Source organism: Archocentrus centrarchus, chromosome 12 (genome assembly GCF_007364275.1).
Source record: "Archocentrus centrarchus isolate MPI-CPG fArcCen1 chromosome 12, fArcCen1, whole genome shotgun sequence".
In the NCBI taxonomy this organism is placed as follows: Eukaryota; Metazoa; Chordata; class Actinopteri; order Cichliformes; family Cichlidae; genus Archocentrus; species Archocentrus centrarchus.
Window position 1 is genome coordinate 11,898,844 of NC_044357.1, and position 17,162 is coordinate 11,916,005.

A 17,162-nucleotide genomic window follows, 5' to 3' on the forward strand; every position below is an offset into this window, starting at 1 on the left:
TTGGGAGCATGAAATTGTCCATGTCTTGGTATGCTGAAGCATTAAGAGTTCCATTCACTGGAACTAAGGGGCCAAGCCCAACTCCTGAAAAACAACCCCACACCATAATCCCCTCTCCACCAAACTTTACACTTGGCACAATGCAAGTCAGACAAGTACCGTTCTCCTGGCAACCAGCAAAGCTAGACTCATCCATCGGATCACAAGACGGAGAACTGTGATTCATCTCCACTGCTCTAGAGTACAGTGGCTGTGTGCTTTACCCCACTGCATCTGACACTTTGCATTGTGCTTGGTGATGTAAGGCTTGGATGCAGCTGCTCGGCCATGGAAACCCATTACATGAAGTTTTCTACACGCTGTTCTTGAGCCAATCTGAAGGCCACATGAAGTTTGGAGGTCTGTAGTGATTAAGAAGCAGTCTACATGCCTAGGTGCTTGATTTTATACACCTGTGGCCATGGAAGTGATTGGAACACCTGAATTCAATGATTTGGATGGGTGAGTGGATACTTTTGGCAAAATAGTGTGTGTTTGTATGCACACACCAAAGGAGTGGCATCCCTAACTTCCTTATTATTATATTTTGGGCTTTTTACTCTTTATCATGACACGACAGTTAAGATTTGTCAGAAAAGCTGGGAGAGTGAGAGCAGGAAATAGCCTGGGGCAGATTCAAACCCATGCCTCTGCAGTAGCCTTATGGCACATGGGCATCTACTCAGCACAGTGAGCTAAACCAGCACCCTCACTTTCAGGCTTTATTGAGCATGACTGCTGCTTTAACTCCAGTCCACCTTCAGATTATTTCATAGTGCTCAGCAGCACAATCTGCTTTCAGGCAGCAGATATTAACCAGTAGCTGATTAAATTTTAGTTCATTATCCACATATAGCACAAAACCTGTGAAGGCATCTGAGCTTTGTCCAGGGAGTGGCCTTTGAGCGTCTAAGCCCTTAGCGGGGGCAGCTGCTTTTGAAGGGGCAAGTACTTTAGAAAAACAATAGAGAGCAAAGAGCCAAGACAGCAGCCTCAGCAGTGTTCAAGTTTAAGTTCAAACAGGTTAAGTGTCTTGTGCATCCTAAAAGAGGGAAAGTTGCAGCCAATGTGGGTGAGAATTTGTTTTTAACATTGGATCTTGAGCAGCCAGATAAGCCAATCTGAGACTCTGAGCCCCAAGGTTAAAGCAAACAAAATATTAGCTTTTTAAAGACTAGAGGCCCAAATAAGGTGCTCAAACATGTTAACAGCTCTTCCACTTTGTACTTATATGGACCGTTTAGTTAAGGGCAGAAAACAGGATTAGAGAAGACATTATGAAGAGAAATTAAGGCATAACATGACCATCTCTGCTTTTGACTTATATTTGAATGGAGCAGAATAATGCACATAAGCTCAGAGAGCATGCTCCAAGCAGAATGGTTTTAATTTAACCTTGTAGCAAAAGACACATAGTGTATGCATAACTAAGTGAAGATAATGTATTATTTTTTCCTTAGACTTGCCATGATTTATATTTGCCTGTTTTTTTCTTAAACAGAGGACTGGACTGGACTGTGACACTATTGCATTTAATTAACATTTGTTAGCTTATGAATTGAAAACACACTTTATGCTGACCTATTGTGCTTTTCTACATTTTCTGTAGTGCATAAATGATGCAAGCTTATATTAAACATCAGCAAAGGTTTACGTAATGAGGTCAGGGTATGTGCAGGTAATCTCTGCGAGCTAACGGTTCAGCCTTCAGACTCTTCTGAGCATTTGGTTTCAGACGGCTCTGGCTGTGGGCATGGCAGTTCCATTCACCTGCTGTTTAAACCTTCTGTTTATGAGGGACAGCCAATCAGAAGAAAGCTGGCTTAAACTTGTCAATTTCAGACAGTTGATAAAACTTTGTCACACTTAAATTTTTCAGGGAGAAAAGCTATCCAAACCCACCTGGCCCTGTGCGAAAAAGTAATTGCCCCTTAAACCTAATAACTTTTTCGCCACCCTTGGCAGCAAGAACTCCAATCAAGCATTTGTTAAACTGGCCATGAGTCTTTCACATCACTGTGGAAGAATCTTGGCCCACTCTTCTTTTGCTGAATTGTTTTAATTCAGCCACATTGGAGGGTTTTCCAGCCTGAATGGCCAGTTTAAGGTCATGCCAAAGCATCTCAATCTGATTTGCGTCCAGACTTTGATTAGGCCACTCCAAAAGCTAAACCAGGCAAGGCAGGGGAAAAAAATCCAAATAAAACAGCAAAATATTAAAATATGCAGGCAGTGCTGTCCCCTCACTGAAAGAAAAATGGCTTTAAGAGACAAGCAGGTCACCTGGGGCCTTTCTGTTTGGCTCAAAATGGAAAAACAAAATATTCAGAGGTGGACTTGCTCGTGTTTTTCAGATCATTGTCCTGTTACAATATCCAAGTATGCTTGAGCTTCAGGGCACAAACTGATGGGTGGACATTCTCCTTCAGGATTTTCTGGTAGAAAGCAGAATTCATGGCTCCATCGGTTACAGCAACAGGAAAACAGCCACAGACCACCACATTACCACCACCATGTTTCACTGTTGCTACGATGTTCTTTTTATGAAATGCAGCGTTAGTTTTATGCCAGATGTAACAAGACTCAAACCTTCCAAAAAGCTAAACTTCTGTCTTGTCAGGCCACAGAATTTTTTCCCAAAAGTCATCAAGACGTTTTTGGCAAATGTGAGATGAGCCTCTGTGTTCTCTTTGGTCAGCAGTGGTTTTTTTCTTATTGTGGAATCATGAACTCTGACCTTAACTGGGGCAAGTGAGGCCTTCAGTTCTTTAGATGTTGTTCTGGGTTCTTTTGTGACCTCCCGGATGGGACGGTGATGCTCTCTTGGAGTAATTTTGGCAGACGGGCCACTCCTCTGAAGGTTCACCACTATTCCAAGTTTTCTCCATTTGTGGATAATGGCTCTCACTGTGGTTCACTAGAGTCAAAAAGCCTTAAAAATGGCTTTGAACGCTTTCCAGACAGACAGATGTCAATGACTTTGTTTCCTGCGGTTCTTGAAATGTTTTTTTTTTTTGTTTTGTTTTTAGATTGTGGCATGATGTGTTGCACTTTGAGCTCTTAGAGCTACTTCACTTTGTCAGACAGGTTCTGTTAAAGGGATTTCTTGATTTAATAGGTCTGGCAGTAGTCAGGCCTGGGTGTGACTAGTGAAACTGAACTCAGCTTCCAAAGAATGTAGTTAATCATAGTTAATTCATGATTCAACAAAGGGGAGCAATTTCTTTTTCACACAGGGCCAGGTAGGTTTGGATAGCTTTTTTTCCCCATAATAAATCAAATCTTTTAAAAACTGCATTTTGTATTTACTCGGGTTATCTTTGTCTCTTTTTTCTAATATTAAAATTTGTTGATTTGAAACATTTAAGTGTAACAAATATGCAAAAAAACAACAACTAAGTAATCAGGATAAATTGTACTTCCAAGGTGCATAGAGAAGAGGATAAGCTCTGAAAAAGTTAACATTCAAGTAACATTTGCAGTATAAAGAACAACTTTATTGCCTGATGCCTTCAGCATGTGGCTGCCATCAGGGTCTTCATAAAATACACCACTGAACGGAAGTTTTATCTGAAATGCAAATGCTAACAGCCAGAATGCAGCCAAGACTAGCATGACTCAAGTGTTTTTTCCTGCTTCAGGCTGTATGATTATCAGTGTGGGTTATGGGGGTGCAGAAGAGCAAATGAAAGGCTGAGAAATCCTGAAAAAAAAAACAACAAAACAAAACAAAAAACAACACAGAGACAAGTGAGAAGGAGAAAGGGAGGTCTTTTGGCCACTTGTGGCCTTCGCAACCCAGGCACAAATCATAGAGGGACATGGCAATTGGAGTGACAGATGAACAATGCTCCCCTTTTCCAGCCCCCTGTGAACAGGCCCATCCATCACAGCGGGGGAGATTAATTCAATTCATCAGTGTTTTGTCTCCATGGGCCCCCTAATGCCACCTGATATTGCTCAAAGGGGACTTATAAATGTTTGTGGATTTGATGTGAGCTTGGCTGCTTGACACTGAATTAAAACATTACTCTTTACTTGTAGCAGTACACAGTTTTTGCCAACAGCCTGCCATCCACCTCTGCCATAATTCTGATCAAGATTAATTCTTATGAAGACAAAATTGTTTGCCAAAGGCGGCCAACAAGAACATTAAGTAGAGTTTGCAAAGAGAGGAGAGCTTTAGTAATGGAAGACCGATGGTTACAAAAAAAATAAATAAACACAGGTCAGGTAAATTTTTAATAAGGCATTCAAGATGTACAGCACCTTGAGGCATGTTGGCATGGGGCTCTCAGAGATAATTTGCACAATGTCTAATTTGCCTTCAATAAAAAATGGGCATTTTTATCACTGTTTGCTAGCGATAAACGCATTCATAAAAAATGTTCACAAAATTAGAAGCATTATTAATGCGTTAATTTAAATCTTTATCATGTTGAAAATTAGGCTCTATGGTACATAAACATTTAAAGTGCTTACAGCCAGATTGAGATTGGACTCATGGAGCATGGAGATCCAGTACAGTAAAAAAATATGTCAGGGGTTCAGTTTGCAGGGTTGCATATTATATATCTTACAATAAAGCAGAAATTCACAATATGATTGCAAGTGTGTAGAAGCCGTCCTGGATAGCTAGACAGGTGGAGCCTTGCACAAAAACTGTGTTAGTGATGACACCCAGTGGCTGCAAAACGCACTGCAAGTGAAAGTGAAGAACTACTGCTTTTCTCAAGAGAAACACCGGTATACAGTATGACTGTGGAGATACCTCAATGTGTATGTGTGTTACAAAAATGGCATTTAATATGTAGTGTATACATAACAAAATATATATATATATACACTGTTAAAAGGAACCAGAAGCAAGATGAACCATTGTTGGTTGGTTTATGAATATCTTGCAGGTTCTTTTTTTTTTTTTTTTGTTCCCTCCCACGAAGCAGAAAGTCCAGCGCTTATGTAAATAGATTTACCATCAACAAATATGCAATGTTTTGGCTCCAGAACATAGGGCCGTATCTGAAATGTTTTTGGCTGACATGCACTCCCATTGATCAGCAGAACAACAAACCTCTGGTCACAGCAATGAGCAGCAAGAATTTCCCTTCAATAAACTTTACAGAAGCCATGCACTCACTGGCCTTTTTTGTTAGTATTGGATTGGACCCCACATATGCCATCAGAGCAGTCTTGATTCTTCATGGCATGGAGTCATTTTGGCATCTCATAGTTGCTGCAGATTTGTCTGCTACACATCCATGATGTGACTCTCCTGTTCCACCACATCCCAAAGGTGCGCTATTGGCCGAGATCTGGTGACTGTGGAGGCCATTTGAGTACAGTGAATTCATTCTGTTTAAAAAAAACCAATTTGAGATTTGAATGTTATCAGGCAGATGATGAGTACACTGTGGTCATAAAGGGATGGACATGGTCATCAGTAGGCTGTGGAGTTTAAACGATGCTCAGTACTCAGAGGTCCTAAAGTGTACTAAAAAAAAAAATTTCCCACACCATTAAAACACCACCAGCAGCCTGAACCATTGATGAAGGGCTGGATGGATCCATGCTTTCAGTTTATTTTTACTCTAATTTTACCAGGTGAAATATTTGATAACTAGTTCTCATTTACAAACATGCCTGGCAACACAAATTCTGACCCTATAATCCAAATGTCTGAGACCCAGACCATTTATTCCAGCCTCTTGTCCAGATTTTGAGAGCCTGTGCAGACTCTAAGATAAGATAAGGTTTGTCTGTCACATGCAGTTATACACAGTACAATGCACAGTGAAATTTGTAGCCCCAGTTGCCTGTTCTTAGCCATCAGGAGCGGCACCTGGTGTGGTCTTTTACTGCTGTAACCCATCTGCTGCAAGATTTGGCGTGCTGTGCATTCAGAGGCTCTTCTGCATACCTTGGTTGGAATGAATAGTTATTTGAGTTACTGTTGCTTTCCTGTCAGCTGGAATTGGTCTGGTGATCCTGTTCTGACCTCTACCATACATTTTCACCCAGAGGACTGCTGCTCACTGGATATTTCAGTTTTTTTTTTTTTTTGTTTTTTTTTTTTTATTTAAGTTAACCAGTCTCTAAATTCTAGAGCTGGTTGTGTGGGGAAAATCCCAGTAGAGCAACAGTTTCTGAAATAGTCAGACCAGCCTGTCTTGCACCCACATGCCACAAAGTCACTTAAAGCACCTTTTGTCCTCATTATGATGCTCAGCTTAAACTTCAGCAGGTCATCTTGACCATGCCTGAATGCACTGAGTTGCTTCCATGTGAATGGCTGGTTACTTATGTGTTAATGAGTAGTTGAACAATACCGCTTGGTTTACACAGTCACCAAAAAAGGAAAAGATCCCCTGTTTGATCCCAGGAGGAGACCGATCAATTAGGAGTGTCAGGAAGGGCAGGAAGCATAAAACTGCCAAATTAAATATGGAGAGGTGCTTCTTAATCCCTTATGATTAAGGGAGCAGCTGAAAACAATAGTTGAACAAGTGTACCTAGCAAAGAGTCCAGCATGTGTGTGTGTGTGTGTGTGTGTGTGTATCTGACATGAAACTCAAAAAAAAAAAAAAAAAAAAAGTAGAGTGGTTTGGGGCCTCACTGTACTTAGTTTCATTATATGCAATTATATTCCAGTTATAGACGTCGTCACTGCCTTATTTTTAGTCACTGAATGAGAACAAGTAGCAAAGAGTGAGTCAAGGGTTACAAGACAGAGCCCTGTGACACAGCCTCACACAATCACAAATTCAAAATTAGAAAAGGGGACTGCTTGAAGTTTCTAGACAGCATTAACTTTATTTAAGCATAAACCTCCTTCTGAGCCTGATAGTAGATCCTGCCTCCTCTCCAGACACACAGGTAGTAGGTCATGCTCAGTGATCCCACTATTGACACCAGCAGGATGGCTACTACCAGGGCAATTTTCCACACCGATGACTCTGCAGTTTCTTTGAAGTCTAACAAAAGCAGGAGTTCTTAATAGATGAAATCTTAAATGGGCAGCATTACCAGAGATGTGATGATGAATGCTGTTAGTCATGTTGAAGGCATGAAACCCACCTTGTTCCCTCACGAGAAATGGTTCTGGAGTAGTTGAAAAGGTCTGGTCCTTAGAAAGCCCTGTTCTAGGACCTTCTGATGAACTTTCAGCCACCATGGTCTCCTCTACTGCTGGAAATTGTCCATCAGTGTAATCATACTGTGGATTCTCAGTGATGAGCCACTTGTCCTGGATGTACTGAGGAATGCCTGTAAATAAACACTCAAAAATATAACCCAACAAATCCCATCAAACCCTGACCCAACAAGAGATGAATGCCATTTTCTTACCTGACTGACCACCTGATGTGGCCAGAAGAGCCAAAAGCACAAGATGAATTACAAACATGACTGCGTGAACTCATGATCCGCTTTCCTTCGGCTTTTTTATGTGGCCACTTCATCTACAAAAGTGGCATCAGCTGTGCTCTCCTGACTCAATCAAGACAAATTACTGCAACTGGGCTCTCAAATCGCCTGCTCTGGTGTCCTTTTGAGAGCTTCCATTTCAGTGGTTAACTTATCCCTTGAATTACACCTCTTTCACCAGAAAGTGACAGTTGGTCAGGCAGAAACTACCTGCACAAAGAGCAGGTTGTTATGCTGCCACTTGAAGCAGCGTAGAAAAGCTGCAGTCATAATATTCAATATTTTTTCTGAAATAGTACAGAGGTCAATACTTGGAGAATCTTAAAGGCATAAAAACAACTGTGATGTGATGAGATTAAAGTAATCTCTGAAACAAACCACAAATAAAGACTTTTTTTTTATTACATCATTTCATTAGTTTCAGTTCAGAAGTTACAGAATAGCAGGACTGCTCAATATCAGACGTCCACTCTAATGAATGGATCTTTAACATTTAAGTTACACTCACATTTCAAAAAAAATGCATCTTGTGAACTACAGTAAACGAAACAAAGTTTGAGGTCTGATCTTTCTGGGGGGTTTTTTCAGTTAAGGCTTGAAACTGTGACTCAGAAATCCCGCTTGCAACACACACACACACATTTAAAAGAAAAAGTAAACCGTTTCCTTTTTTTTTCTTTTGCAGCATGCAAATCTGAAACGTCTAAATTGAATACGAATATAGAGATTTTCACAAGGGAGGTACCGGCACAATTTGTAATCAAGGCAGGCATTCTGACATGTGACAGCAGGAAACGCACTGGTGTAATCAATGACATCAATTTATCATTTAAGCATCCCGATTCCCAGTAGCAAGGATTATTGGGACATTAACTGCTCGCAGACTACGAAGCCTTTAAGCTTCCTGCTATTAGAAATCAGACTAAAAACACCACAAGGTAAAAGTATGTGCCTACAGTAAGATGAAAACATTAAGTCCTGAACATCCTAGAGACTTTAGCATGTGTTTAATGGGAACCACCCCCCACAAAAACAAAAAAACAAGCACTGTTTGTAATCTTGTGACTGGCATCACTTCTTTGTGTCCAAGTAACTCGTGCAAGTTTTCACAGGCTCTTCTCTCACTGACAAAAATAACTTCATATGACACAAACATATTAAACAAAGGTTATTGCTGATGACCATCCCCACAATGTTTCAGCTAAAAAGTGGCAGCTAATCCAAGTGTCGTGCTACAGTTTCACAATCACAAATCCCTTTTTAATTTGTGCGCATTCACATACTTTACTGTTTTAAAGAGGGAAAACATTCCCCATTAACTGCCAAGCTCGTGTACGTACACAGTTACTCTTTCCCTTGCATAGTTCAGCACAATTCAGATTCAGCATGTTTCACTTGACTCCTCAAAGAACTGCTTTGGCGATTACGAACATACAGTATCTGCATATTTCTGAGCCCCTTAAAATATTTTGTGCATAGGTATTACACTGGCGCTTTGGAAGAGTCTGATCATTCAAAGTCTGATCAATCAGTTTATATGCCAGCTCTAATTCAGTTCCACAGTAATCTGAGGCCTGCAGAAGTCAATACATCGTGACTCTTGGTGCTCGAGAGACCGTTATACATCTCTGCTAGTGGTATGTCTAACAACTTCAGACTGCAATAAATTACACTGCAGTACATACTGACCCAATACTGTATACACAATCAAATAGATGGTAACTAGGTTGTAAAGAATGATTTCAGTAACCTTCCTTTCTCCGCCCCCAAATTAACAAAAACCTTCCAAGAAGAAACAAAAACAAAGTTAAATTTTAAGTCAGCAATGAATAATAAAGAATGGCTTTTTGGCCTGTCATTAGAGTACCACTGAATATGGCTAATAAAGTAACAGTTCACACTGTGCTGTGTCTATGTAAGATAACAGGTATATGGTAAAAAATATATTGCTCCCAAAGAGCAGAGATTCAATGCACTATGTGAAGCACATACATATATTATATTATATTAATATATATATATATATATATATATATATATATATATATATATATATATATATATATATATATATATATATATATATTATATTATATATATTTTTTTTTTCTTTTTTTTTTAAAATCTATTATTTCCATTTACATATTATGGTGTCACAACCCGGACTACCCCTGAGATGTTTAAATTCAGCATCCCTAAAGGGATATTTCACACACCCAGTTTTCACTTCTTACAATTAACATAGCACATTTCATAGATCTGCAATAAAAACTACTGTATTATAGTATATCTGACAAACTGTAGAATCTTGTTTCACGGATCCCTTCTTTACATATCAGCAAAGGTCTACAGAGACTGGACTGGTGCCTGCCCACAAGGGGAGCAGTCTGTCCTACGTGATCCCTCCTTATTTGTGCTTCTCTCCATCACCGTAGACCTTCCGTAGGCTGGAGTCTAGCAGGTAATCCACTGACCTGCAGAGCACAAAGAGTGGAAATCATTTTATTTATCATAAAATAATTTCTGGTTCCATTGCCTAAAGCAGAACTGTTACAAAGACCACTTCTGCTTTAGAGGGCTGCAGTTATGCAACTCTTTATCAGTGAGGGACAAAATATTAGAGCAACTTTACTTGTGCTTATCAGTGAATATTGACTATAGTAACAGATGTCAGTAACATGAGCATTTTAAAACATTTTCTACACGCGTTGCTCACCAACAGAACATTAATTGTCTGTGCTAGTCTAGTGGTTCTCAAACTGCAGGGCAGGTACTTGGTATGGTGTTCAGCCACTCCAAGTAGTATGCATGGACAGCTAGGGGAAAATATAGAGTAAAACTACGTGGAATAATATAATCTATGTGAGAAAAAAGAATAGAATAGAATAGAATGCCTTTATTGTCATTATACAGGATGTATAATGACAATGATGCTATACTTTTCTTTCTCTAAAACTCATTACTAATATTCCTCATTTTTTATTGTTAATGCCATTATAGACTGTGGTTAGGGTGGTGGTCTATGAAACATTTGGGAACCAGCTCCTCAAACAAAAAGCTTTAGGTATTGTATTTTTAATGTTTACTAAACCAGAAGTGGATAGCACATTTGTTAGGGAAAGACGCATCTCATGATAATACTGCTGAGCCACTAATCATGTGTTGACATTAGAAACATCTAAAAACAAAAAACACAGAGTAATTCATTTAAACATGATTTGTGCTTACCTGTCTATTGGAGTGATGATGAAGGGGATTGTAGAGAGGCCTATAGCTGTGGTGGTCCATTTGCGGACAGGGAGCGGCCACTTGGTGGTCCTGCCCAGCAGATACAGTGATGCAGCGCATACTCGGTTAATGGTGAAGCCCGGGATGATCACGGAGGCGAGAGCCTGCCACACGAATGTGTCCACCACTGCCACCGCAACCCGTGCTGTCTTCCCTGGGTTGTCCCCATGGGCCTTGAGACACAGTTGGATATTTGGAAAATGAGGGTCGTAATAGCTGTCAGGTTTTAAACACAGTTAAAGACAAAAGCTGCAATTAAGTGAAGGGGATAAACAGTTTAGCTGGACTTTTTTGACTTAACCAAAATCTGTAAGCACAAGTACAGTGAGTCGAGATGAATCCATTCCAGTGATCTAGGATTAAGTATGATGTATTAACACCCTTCTCTTGTTACATAATAAATCTCAGGGGCCACATTTTCTTTATTAATGAAGATACCACAAACAAATGGTAATATCTTACCAGAGCTGCTTTCTTCCCTTTGTCCACAGCATCAGCAGTAACATACGTAGTGGCCACAGCATAGCTGCCCCATACCAAGCTCACTGGCACCAGAGCACGAAAGGCCTCCCCGACTTCATTGGCATAGCCTGTGGGAATACAAAATATAAACCTTCTAAGTCTCCTTTACATACACAATAACCTAACAGGTACTGAAGCCTGGGAACAGAAAACTAATGAATAGTACTAAATTTTTATTCATAATAATACAGGATTAGTGATTTTCAGAGTAGTGGATCTTCACATTATATATGCATAAGTTCAGTTTTTCAGTGCTAGATCACAGGATAGCATATAAATCCTTAAACCTGCAAGGGGCTCATGAACAGCTCTATCAGCTTCATCTCTGACTCTGACTTATTGAAAATGCAGAGCAACATTTGGAAAATCATGCCATATACATTCCATGAGGGCGGAATGACTTACATGTCCTTGATCTCTTATTAAGGTGTCACCTGTGCCATATGCCACAGTACATGTACATCACTGGTACAATTAATGCCAGTCACACGGGGGCATTATCTTTGCTTCAATGTCAACAGAACCAGTAGAGCGTGGTGGAGTCAAATTCTGCTGCCGCTGTATGATTACATCAAGGGTACTGCGGGCAAAACTGAAGCTACTGTTCAAACACTGCAAACATGTCTGTCACAAGCTTTGTGCTTTGGCACATCAAAAAGCACCTGAATCCCCTGTACTCAAAATAGTTTGAGTACACAGGATTTAGTGCTTGTTTTGGTTTCAACCACATGTGACATAAAATTAAAAGAAAGCGCAGTCAGTAGTGAGCAGAAGCAACAACTGTATATGAAAGATGCACATCACTGAACAGCAAGTTTGTTTGTTTTGCAGTACAATAGAGTGAAACAACATCTTTCAGTTATGTGTTCCCATTATTAGAATTTTCACCATGCCAAGTCAACATTCAAGGCGAGCTGCCCATAGCTACTGATGGGAATGAATTAAAATGAATAAAATGCTTTCTGGTAATCAAATGGAGAACACTAATGTGTGTTTTAGTTCAACTTTAAAGAGTCATATCACCCTGTAGGACATACAATACAATAAAATAAAATAAATCAGCGCACATGGGACAACTGATTTTGGCTGCAGCTTTTACAGGTGCTTTTTCAAACCTGAAAATTTCATGCAACTTGTACTTAATACCCAGATTTTGAGCTGAGGATCATGGTTAGTCGTGAGACCTTGACTGAACAGGCTTCTAGAGGTTCCTCAGTGGAAGAGTCTACAGCCTGAAGGCAGCATGTCAGGTGGAGAGCTAGACCAGGAGACACTTGACAGTTTATTCCCACCCAGCATTCATTTGTACTGTGAATTTATCCCCCGGGGTGAGACTGTCAACTTGGAGTTCTGCTGTGACACAAGACACTCGGAGGAAACGATCTGAACTGGGGTACATGCCAGCTTGCCACATCACGCCAGCTCAGAGCGCACTGAAACATTTTTTTGTTTGTTTGTTGGTAGGTATTGTCAAACAAACAAACACAATATTTCCTTCACCACCTGGGCCACTCGCCAGATATGCCTCCCTACAACTTCCCCAAAATGAAAATCAAGTTGAAGGATCGCTGTTTTGATGATCCAGCTCTCATTGCTGAGGCATAGGTGCAAGGGGACGTGCAAATAGCTCAAAAAGCCTGGTCTGACCTAAATTGACCCCCAAATGTTTAACTTTACCCTGTTTTATATGTTCAGCTGTACTCTCTTTTTTTTCCTGTCCACTGCAATGTTAAGATCGAGCAATCTCCAGGGCTGGGCATCTCAACAGTGTTTGTGATGTTGGTGTCTTTCAGCGCATTTATTAATGAAATTAATAGAAGAATATGACAAGCTGGGTTGTCGTTTGTGCTTCAGTTTCCACATGCTGGTCAAAATTTTCCCAGCAGTATCTATAAAATATAAAAGGCTGCCATTTCTACGGAATAACACATGACTTAGATGAAACACGATCGTTCAGACAAACATGGAAGTAGAGTGACTACTTGTGACTAACAGGTTGTTTTTCTGGTTGTGTCAGGCAAGTAGTCTTTTGTGAGTATGAGATGAGAAATGTGAACAATAAATCTAAAGAGCCACAAGAGAACCAGTAAAGCCAGTACCTACGATATAAGTGCTAAAATGTTTTTTCTTAGCCAAAAGCAAAGCACAGTGTTAAAGTAAATGTAAACTTATGATTGCCTGGCATACTGTAACTGCGAAATAACAGTTACAGTACAGTCCAGGTCAGCTACTGGACTTGGACCAGAAAGTGAGGGTAACATTAATAAAAAGATAAGAGCTCTACGTTTATAACAGTGAATGCTAACAAATGGAGGGCTGATAAGATTATCTAGGGAAGCACTGGGTAATGAGGAAATATGCCATGCCTTCATGCTATAGACTGCTTGCACAGCAAGGTAGGAAGGTTAGTTAGAGAGAGACAGTGTGTGTGTATGTGTTGCAGCCACTACGCGGAACTACGAGGAACAGCAGAGATAAGGAATCCAAATGCTTAAAAAGATAGCAGGACTTGGATGATAAGAGTGAGGTTTAGAGATTTCCATCAACAATGAGTGAGTGCTCACATATGTGGACTACAGCGGGGCATTTCTGCTGCATTATTTATTAGGGGTGGATTTTAAAAGTGAGTTGGTATTAATCTACAAGCACATCAGGCAAGTCCATGTCTTTTCTAATGTTATCTACCAACAATTCGCATGCTGTGTTTTGCTGCCAAAACATTCTGATGTGGAAAAAAATGAAAGCTGGTGGGTTCTTCAGTACTTTGCGGTACCATAATCAAAAGATCTCTAAAATAATGAGCATGTAACCTGCAACTAATAATGAGTATAGGTCAACTCAAAGGTCATTTCTGGATCTTCCTGCAAATTTAACTTACTAAATTGATATAATTAAGATTAATTTGGTTTGTGTTGTGAAACCACTACCTGGCTTTTTCATAGCAGTATAGAGGCATGTAGTATTACTAACCACTTCATGTAGAGATGTGTCACATTAATATTGAACAATCAGCTGGAAAACTAAAAACTCCTGTTTAATGTTGCTGAGGTCGCCAAAACAGCTTGGACCTGACCTCCGGGGGTGTCCTGTGTTTATCACCAGGACATTAGCAGCACCGGGTTAATATGCCCGATCAGAGCCGGGGAGACCGGACGCTGGAACAGAACTAGCAGGACTATTTTTCATGTTCGAGTCATTCCTCAGAGGTTTTTGTCAGGTGGCCAGACTCCTGTTGGTAGAATGCTATTGCCATGAGGTGCGTGCTTGACCTTCAGTGATGTTAAATTGGGCTGTATATGTCAAAGTAACAAACACATGCATGCCAGGGACACACTGGATACCAGAGGTGTAACAGTATACCACAGTTAATCAATAACTGCAGTATAGAAGCTACAGTCTGGTGAACCGAACAGCCAATGGATCTCATGGTTATTGTACAAAAAAACAAAGCAGATCTAAATAAATTCGAGTTCTGTCTGTGTTTTAACCCTCTGTAGCCCATAGTGGCCCCGCTGGCCACCTTGAGTTTCACGTAGCAGCAGTGGCTGGCCGGCATGTTTTTTTTTTTTTTTACTACTGGCTGTGCACAAAAACATTTTTGTACACACTATATTTTGACATATTTTAATATTAAACACAGGAATAAAAACCGATGCTTTTTACTTTAAATATTTTACATTTATACTTCTGAGTCCCCTCAAATGCTCTGACCGGCGTTTATATAGTGAGTGCAGACTGTAAGATCACTGTTTACCTCATAAAGCATCCACGTTTATTTACTCTGGAGGAGGCTTTAAAACTTTGTGAAAAAAAGTCCAAAGCAAGTCGATAAGTCAGAGAAGCTCGCTTCTGTCCGATGACAAGAGATAATGAGGTGACTTTTTGAGTATTTCCAGGACTTTTTTTGGCCACTGTTAGCCCGGGTTGCCGAAACTTTCCTTGAGGTGGATCTAATGTTGCGGACGACTTGGACACTTAACAAATAAACTCTCATGTGATGTGAGAATGTAATAAAACTGTTTATCAGCGGAAAGTGTGATTTTTAGGACATTCAAGCCTAACATATGGCATGAAGTTAGCTTATAACCAGCTGTTGTTGATTAGCCTCAGCTGTCTATAAACAGGAGCGGTCACAGTTGTTGCAACAATATTGAAAATAAATACGCATGAGGTGATAATAAAATTCAGTTGAAGTTTATTTATATAGCGCCAAATCACAAAAAACAGCTGCCTCAAGGCGCTTTAAAGAAATGATATGTAGATACAAATTCATTTTGTTCTCATGAATCTCATCAGAAGAGGATTATTTAGTCAGCTTTATTTTCTAAAGACTGTTGTGTTGCGGGCAGCACAGTGGTGTGGTGGTTAGCCACACAGCTAGAAGGTCTGGGTTTGAATCCACCTTGGCCCAGGCCTTTGTGTGTCGTGCACATGTTGTCCCCGTGTTTGCGTGGGTTTTCTCTGGGTACCCCGGTTTCCTCCCACAGTCCAAGGACATGCAGTTACTGGGGTTAGGTAATTGGTGATTCTAAATTATGTTCATTGAAAGTTATTTTTTGTTACTGTTTGCAAGGAATAAAGAAGTTTTAAGCAATTTGTTGGTTTTAGTCACATAAATCATCAAATCAAATAAACTGAACCGTGGCTTCTGTATGGGAATATGAACCGAACCATGGAATTTTGTGTTACACCCCTACTGGATACAGTGTAATAAGATCATTATTGTAACTGAATTCACTATAAGTGGTTTCATTGTTGCAGCTGATCGGTGCATACAAAAATGACAGATGAAATGACACAATTTCATACATTTAAATGCTCAGTTTTTATGCGGCCCCAAAACCAATGTAGGATGCGATATCATGTCTATTAAGGGAAAGGGGGGGCAAATGAACTACTGTTAAAAACAGAGGAGCAGTTTTCGTTTACAGACTTCTAAATGTATCGGAGGAGGTAATCCTGTACAGACAGGATTAAATCCGGGAACAAAAAGATTATGATTTTATGAGTGGGATTAATGATGTCGAATACACACTGCTACTCCTGTGTCTGTTATGAAAGCCAAGGAGTTCCAAATAGGTACACCCTATGGGAACAGCTGCACAGAGGACGCCCTTCAGGACCGGTTCCTGCCTGTGCCCTGTCTCGGAGCAATAGCTGGTAGAGATGGAGGCTAAAGGGGAAAAGACATTGATACTAAGTTACACTATTGTTTCAATAGGTTCGTGGGTGGGCGTTTCTCAGTAGTGGTCGCAACTTGCTTGACAACTACCTTCACTGAGTCAGGGCTAAGGGGGACAACTTTTGAGCCTTACAGATAGTAGCTCACTGCCTCTTACACAGTACTGTGGAAACAAAACTGTGGAACTGCCGAGCAGACCGCGAACGCCCGATATATCCCGCAGTAACAAAACGCCTTTTAGCAGTCCAGTTTCCTAAAAAATAGATATTAAGGAAAGTGGTTAGCCAGCTATGCTAATTCCGATGCAGCTAGCACACAGTACCGCCCTGACAGGGAGAACCGAGCGTTAGTAACCCGAAACTGATTAAAACCGCACATACCTAGAAAACGGACCCATGTATCGCGATAAATGTCCACCGTTTTCTCCGCCTGTTCGTCAGTAGGTTTCATGGTTTCCTGCTGTCCTTCACTGCATCCCCCGACAGTGCGCTGTATAACCTCGAGGAGCGAGAGCGTGTCGGATGGGCTGTGTCCTTTACAGTATCCAACCGACCACTTTGCTGTGCCCGCAAGCCGACACAGGGCGGCAGCAACGCTACCGAGTACACTACAATGTACACTAAAACTGCAGAAAACCGGCGACCTCACAGATTCCCCGCAAAGTGAAGCCAAAACGTCTCTATCGCCTCCTGGTGTCTGGCTGCAG

The 17,162-nt window shown here is 40.5% G+C and overlaps 1 protein-coding gene across 1 annotated transcript; it reads right to left on the reverse strand.

Moving 5' to 3' along the window:
* Positions 1 to 9,569: 9,569 nt before the first annotated feature.
* On the reverse strand, positions 9,570 to 17,162 carry mtfp1 (mitochondrial fission process 1). Its single transcript, XM_030743098.1, has 4 exons — positions 16,837 to 17,162; positions 11,215 to 11,342; positions 10,693 to 10,925; positions 9,570 to 9,938 (listed from the first exon to the last, which is right to left on the reverse strand). Exons 1-4 carry the CDS (start codon positions 16,904 to 16,906, stop codon positions 9,872 to 9,874), a joined length of 498 nt encoding a protein of 165 aa, XP_030598958.1. The 5' UTR covers positions 16,907 to 17,162; the 3' UTR covers positions 9,570 to 9,871.